A 7267-nucleotide genomic window follows, 5' to 3' on the forward strand; every position below is an offset into this window, starting at 1 on the left:
TTAGTATCCATGGGGGATCCTGGAGCCAAACCCTAGCAGATACCAAGAGCCCATGATGATGATGATGATGATGGTGGTGATGATGATGATGATGATGATGCAATAATAATACTCCATTGTATTTAATGGGACTTTAGTATCCATGGGGGATCCTGGAGCCAAACCCTAGCAGATACCAAGGGCCTATGATGATGATGATGATGATGCAATAATAATACTCCTTTGTATTTAATGGGATTTGAGCATCCATGGATTTTGGTATCCATGGGGGATCCTGGAACCAAACCCTAGCAGATACCAAGGGCAATAATAATAATAATAATAATAATAATAATAATAATACCAATACGCCATTGTATTTAATGAGACTTGAGCATCCATGGATTTTGTTGTTCAAACCAAACCCCTGGGGATACCAAGGGCCTACTGTAAATCCCATAAAATAAAGGGATGCCGTTTCCTAGTACTTTGTTTTAATGTCATGTCACTTATTCTTTATCTATTAGTAATGCAGCAATGATGTGCCATTATAGATGAAGTGGCACAGCAAACTTAATATATGTCCCTCATTCCAAAGTGGGGGGGAATAGTGCAAATGTAATTGTGGGAGCATCCCTTAAATAATCACACACACACACACACACACACGCCAGAATACACACAACAGAGAGGGATTCTGTGCATGCTTTTGGAGAGAGATGGGAGATGAGGTTGTATCAGTTTTCCCAGCCCTTCACATAAAAGGCTTTGAGCTCAACAGCTGCCATTCTGGACAAAAGGCGACCAGGCTTTTCAAGGCTTGAACAATGAGATTGTGGGCAGCAGGAAAGCGGAGGGAACCTGGCCTCGGACTCATTCACACCGCACCCTTCTCCTGCCATGTCCACTTTGTGGGATCCTGGGATCTGTAGTTTACCAAGTACAAGACGTCCCTGGGTGGGAATGCTAAACCTTCCCACCCTAAACTGCCTATGTCACGATTCCATAGGATGGAATTGCGGCCAGGGTGACCAGACCTCCAAGTTTGGGGTTTGTTCAGGTTTACCGATAGATTTATCTATCTCTGGGTTTTGTATTGTTTTGTTTTAATATTTATATTTATTACTGTATATCCTCATATTTAGGTTAAAAAATGATCCAGTTCCCACTTAAATCGAATTGTCAAAGGGGGGGCATGCGCTAGTCCCATTTAACCCGCATCTTTTTGATGCTATTTTCCGCGTCTTTTTGGATACACCGATTCCACGCAAGTGTGAACCAGATGCGGATCGGAATCGATTTAAATTTGCCCTTCGGCAGTCTGGAGCGGGTCCATTTTGAACTGATTCATTCATGAATAGGAACCACAAGTGGGTTATTTTAATAGGGAAAAAATGCGATCAGGGCAAATGTAGTGGGGAACCATGCTCCGCTGTCGAATCAATCCATCGATTTGGATCGCAAACCGCTTTTTTTTGTAAGTGGGAATGAGGCCATGGTTGCCCTGAATTGTAGCGCAGTAGTAAATGGGATAGAGAGACATGTCACCTTCTCCCTTACCTGAACTTAAAAGGGGAGGAAAGAATGGAAGGAAGGAAGGAAGGAAGGAAGGAAGGAAGGAAGGAAGAAAGAAAGAAAGATCAGGAGTGTGCAACTTGTATATAATGCTGGAACTGTCCTGATGTAATCCTATGAAATCCTGGGCTTTGTAGCTTGTTGTGGCACCAGAGCTCTCTAACAGAGGAAGCTAAACAGCTCACAAAACTACAAACCCCAGGATTCTATAGCATTGAGCCATGGCAGTTCTAGCAGTGTCAAAGTGGGTGATTTCTGCAGTGCGCTTGCAGCCCAGGATCAGGCTGCAAATACCTCCCTGGGCCACAAAATTCACTGGGGGACCCTGGGCTGGTTGCTTTCTTGACCTTCCTCACATGGTTGTTGTGAATGCAAAATGGTGTGTGTATGAGTGCGTGCATATGTAGGCTTCTATCTCAGGGCAAGACATTGGAGGGAAAAGGGATATAGATATGATGGAAACATAGCCATCCATCCGTCGGTCCATTCATCACATGAATGAAACATATGATAGTAGTTTCTGATCAGTAGCTTATTTATTAGCTCTGCAGCCCTCGGTTCATCTGTGGAATTCAAAGCAAGACACATACTGTATATATTCATATATAAGTCTAGAAATGTAGGTTAAAGAATTGACCCAAAGAACCTGGGTCGACTTGTTCATGGGTCAATGTAAGTACTGTACTATCTATCTATCTATCTATCTATGAGCCCCTTCTACTCTATCAATCATTCAACCTTCAGTATGAGTACAAATAGTTATGCTTGCTGTAACTTTGTAAGTTCTTAGGCATTGCTTTCCTTTGCTTCGACCTTTACATCTTTCATTACATGCCTCTAAGTTTTGCCCTTGACTTATCCACAGGTCACATCAAAATCCATAATTTTAGCCCCCAAAACCTGCCCTCGAGTGATACATGCAGTCGACTTACAGTCAGCTAGATATGTTAGTTGCAGAGTTTGGAAATGTCCCTTTTTGGTGTACTGGAATTTCCAGCCTTTTCCCGAACCTAGGCTGCTGCCATGCTGCAGAAAATATGTATGCGCGCATTGGGACATGTGTCCCCCCATGGTCCAGCGAATGGTCCTTCTGACCTGCTCCCTTTCCAACATGAATGGCTTGAAATACATTTGAAAAAAGTATACATTCCAAAATAGCGAACCTTGATTTGTCCATTTTATACAAGGGAGACCTTTTTCCTATGCCACTGTATTTAATGGGCTTGAACATCCATAGTTTTTGGCATCCATGAGGGGGGGTTCCTGGAACCAAACCCCAGCAGATACCAAGGGCCCAGTGTACACTCATCCCTCCATATTTGTGGTTTTGATATTTGCAGATTTGATTATTCACGGATTTTATTAATATGTTCTCTCTAGGAATATCTAGGTCCTCCAGTTCAACTCTATGGTCAACTTTAACTAAAAGTTGCACTGAAAGACCTAGAGGCTCCTAGACAGAATACTCTACTAAGCATTTGTAGCTCCTCCAGTGCAACTCTATGGTCAATCCCTGGCAGATGTTGACCACAAAGTTGCGCTGGAGGACCTAGAGATGCCTAGAGAGAATACTCTACTAGGCCTTTGTAACTTCTCCAATGCAGTTCTATGGTCAGTGTCTGTCAGACATTGACCACAGAGTTGCATTGGAGGATCTGGAGATTCCTAGAGAGGTGTCCTCTCAGGTAAAACCATGGTGTTTTCATTATCTGTGGTTTTTCCATGCTCATGGGTGTCTTGTACTCCTAACGCTAGCAAACATGGAGGTACAAGTGTATATGTAACTCACTTATTATTCATAAAATATGTCATAAGGAATCTTTCAATAACAAAAGCAAAGCAGTAGTAATAATATGTATGCACGCATTGGGGCATGTGTCCCCTGAGGGTCCAGGGAAGGCTCCTTCCGACCTGCTCCCTTCCCAACATGAATGGCTGCAGTGCAATGCACCTTGTGATGGCTTGGAATGTGATTGATCTCTTCTGTGGCCTCAGCCACTGGAAGGCCAGCCTGTTCCCAGCTCCTTGTGGGTGTGTAATCCCCCGATTTCAATCTTTCACGTACCACAGACTCTCCACCTGCTCGTTTTTTTAAAAGAGAGAGAGGGTCATTATCCCCGCGGCTATTCAACGTCAATGGAGCATGCAAGAAGAGCCGCTTCTTCTATTGTGTCCCTGGACTCCTTCTGATTGGCTCTGGAGTGTGGGAAACTCATGGGAAGCTGAGACCCACACTGTCTCGGGCAGCCGGAGATGTATAAATGGAGGGCAGGGACAGCACACCGCCACTGCACACTTCTGGCTCGGCATCCCCACTTGCGAAGCCACCTCTTGCCTTGGAGAAAAAGAATGGCTCCCTCCGGCATGGTTTTCATGGACCCAAACAGCCTGCTCACCCCGAAAGAGAAAAACAAAGTAAGTAACACCATGCGCTTCTCGAATAGCTATGTGACGTGGCTCAGGGAGCCCAGAAATGCTCCTCTTTTGGATTACAACTCGCATCGTTTTCCAACCAGCATGCTGGCTGGAAAATGTTGTTATCCAAAGAAGGAATCCTTTCAACCTATGAAGTCGAAGGCTTTCGTGGCCGGCATCTGTAGTTTTTTGTGAGATTTTCACGCCACGTGGCCATGTTCGAGAAGAGTTTATTCCTGACATTTTGCCAGCATCTGTGGCTGGTAGCACCAGAGAATGCATTCTCAGCATTCTCTGAAGATGCCAGCCACAGGTGCCGGCGAAACAACAGGAATAAACTCTCCCAGAACATGGCTGCATAGCCCAAAAAACCCACAACAAAGAATGATTTCAACTTTTTAGACCTGTTCAACAGATGCTAGGAATTTGTAGTGTTGTGGGTTGAGACCAGAGGCAGATGTCCTTAAGCAGTGGATCGCTCTGCATTGTGGAAATCATGTTGTTTGACTCCACTTTTAACCGTCATGGCTGTCATCCTCCAGCATCCTGGGATTTGCAGTTTTGTGAGGCAGTGGCACTCTTTGGCAGAGAAGGCTGAAGGCCTTGTGAAACTGCAAATCCCAGGCTTCCATAGGATTAAGTGCGACAGCACTTAAACGCATGGTTTCAAGCCATGTAGATTGACCCTAAATCCCTGGTGCAGAGTTTTGATTGAGCTTTCAAAATTCCTCGGCTTTGTTCAGAGCAAGTCGTGACGGCTCAGTAATAGCGCCTCTCTACGTTTTGTCCTGAAATGCTTCATCCAAATGTTTGCTAATGGGAATGCCTTCCTTGTTTTGCAGCTTAGAAAGCCAGTGGTGGAGAAGATGCGCCGCGATCGCATCAACAGCAGCATCGAGCAACTCAAACTTCTGCTGGAGAAAGAATTCCAGCGGCACCAGCCAAACTCGAAACTGGAGAAAGCAGATATCCTCGAAATGACGGTGGACTATCTGAAACAGCAAAGCCAGCTGCAGGCAAAAGGTGGGTAGACTGAACTGACTGAGCTTAGATGCCCCAAGCCCTGTGTCGGAACAGGCAACAAAACTTGGCCATGTAGCAAAGTATAATAACATCCAAAATCCTCCAAACGGCAATACCTTTATTGGATCAACTGATATACGCAAAATGCACATGGCAAGCTTCCAAAGCTCCACTAGCTTGGGACTATGACAATGTTAGTCACAAGCCAGTGGAGGTTCGAAAGCTTGCAGTGTGTATCGTGCATGATTTTGTATGATGAAGAAGCCTGTGGAGCTTCGTCATGAATTGCAGGCATTGCATTTGGATCGATAAAGGTATCACTGTCCTGTGGATTGTGGCAATCATTGTACCTCTTTGTTTCTTGAATGGTCATATTTTGGGCACGGTCTTGGCAGAACTTATTACTCGATTTGTTAAGAGTGATTGCAAGGTGTCCCAAATACATTGTGTAACCCGTTCTCTCCTTTTTCTCTTCTCTTCTCCAGTGGTAGGACCTGCTCACAAAGACACCCAGGTTGACTTCAAACAAGGCTATTCCAGATGCCTTCATGAAGCCTTCCAGTTCATGTCGCTCCACAAAGTCCACACGGAGACCCAAGCCAAGCTAGTGAGCCACTTCCAATGCAACCAGCTGTCTACATCTGAAGTTATGAGTTCGCCCTCCTTGAAGAGCCCCCCATCCAAAAACATCCATACCCTCTGGAGACCTTGGTAGACAGATGGGGGTTAAAAACCAAAAAGGACTTTGATTCCAGAGGGAGGGCGGTACAGCCCTGGTCCTCTTCTTTGTAGGGAACATTTTCCCTTCTTTAATATTTATGGGGAGAGAGTCTGTTTTGAAGGTGGGAGTTGTGGTTGGGCTGTGCACCACAAGCAACACAGCCTTGGTCCAATTTGGGAAGGGACATGTACCTTCATAATGAAGACGATGATGTATGTTGAACGGCAACTTTGTACGTTGTCAACGTAGTAAGATTTTCTAAATCGTGATGCTGCTAAAGGAGGGGCGGGGAGGCTTTGGCGCTCCAGATGTTGTTGGACTGCAACTTCCATCATGCTTCAACTGTGGCCAGATTGGTCCAAGAGTCCGAATAAATGAAAGCCAACTCTGGAAGGCCATAGCTCCCACAGCTCTGTGGTACTACAGCTCTGTAGTAAAAATATCACTCGCCACATCTTTATCAACAGTTCTGCTTCCGTATCTCACTGTGGCCACATTTGCACTGCAGCAATAATGCCCTTCGACACTGCTTTAGCTGCCATGGCTCCTTCCTATTGAATCCAGGGATTTGTGGTTCATTGTGGCACCAAATAGCTCACCAAGCTACAAACCCTAGATTTAATAGCATACAGCCATGGCAGTTAAAGCGGTGTCAAACTGCGTTATTTCCACAGTGCAGACTAGACCTAAGAGAGCCCTCTCTAACATCTGTACCATCTATAAGCTTCTGTACCTTGGTAACTTGGCAGAAAGCTTCATTTTAATCTGGTTTTGGATGGTTCGGGACTCTCTTTCAAGAAGAGACAAAGCGCTTTGACATTTCAGCGATTCTCAGCCATCCTCCAAGAATCCTTTCTTAGGAAAGCCCTACCTTCTTGCTTTATGTTAAAGAAAAAATGATGATTATCCAGCAAGAGATTGCAATGATTTGATGTTGTACATTTTATGAGAGTAAGAAAGAGTAGCTCTTCCTGATGTTGTTTCTTTGGAATGATTCATGGCTTCCTTGCCATTCCCCTGGTGCCATTTCTTATAGGAAAACTATGCCCTCTTGCTTTATATTAAAGAAAAAAAGGATTATCCGGTGAGGGATCATTGTGATTTGATTTGATGTTGTACATTTTGTTTGTGTGTAAGGACAATTCGCTCTTCCTGGCGGTCTGTTTCCGTGAAATAACACGTGTTTCCTCTGTTATGAGAAATGTTACCATTCGCAACGGGTGGTTTATGATTTGTATGTGTTTTTTCCTGCTGCTAGGATCATTGTGCAGTGCGCATACTGTGTATGCTTGTTGTGTGACATTACTGGAAGGGGACGAAATAAAGAAAAACCTGCCTTGTACCCTTTTCTCTGCTTGTTCCCTTGATTTCGACTTACGGACCAAAGAGACACCTTGGCCGTGACAAACTAAGGCTGCGTCCGCACTGCAGAAATAATCCGGTTCGACGCCACTTTAACTGCCACGGCTCCATGCTACACATTTCTGGGAACTATAGAGCTCCCATTTGGTGCCACAACAAACTACAGCTCCCAGAATTCCATAGGAGCTGTGG

At 44.7% G+C, this 7267-nt stretch overlaps 1 protein-coding gene across 2 annotated transcripts in view; it reads left to right on the forward strand.

Annotated features, from left to right (window-relative positions):
- The window catches only part of LOC121936471 (transcription factor HES-5-like), a 28928-nt gene extending 21873 nt beyond the window's left edge, over window positions 1–7055 (forward strand). For both annotated transcript variants that reach the window (XM_042478740.1, XM_042478739.1), the window contains exons 4-6: window positions 3625–3969; window positions 4812–4992; window positions 5478–7055. In XM_042478740.1, coding sequence (XP_042334674.1) covers window positions 3808–3969; window positions 4812–4992; window positions 5478–5707 — 573 coding nt within the window. In that variant the 5' untranslated portion in view covers window positions 3625–3807 and the 3' untranslated portion in view covers window positions 5708–7055. The remainder of the gene's footprint in view (window positions 1–3624; window positions 3970–4811; window positions 4993–5477) is intronic.
- The last annotated feature ends 212 nt before the right edge of the window (window positions 7056–7267 follow it).

The sequence above is a fragment of the Sceloporus undulatus genome, chromosome 7 (assembly GCF_019175285.1).
Source record: "Sceloporus undulatus isolate JIND9_A2432 ecotype Alabama chromosome 7, SceUnd_v1.1, whole genome shotgun sequence".
Lineage (NCBI taxonomy): Eukaryota > Metazoa > Chordata > Lepidosauria > Squamata > Phrynosomatidae > Sceloporus > Sceloporus undulatus.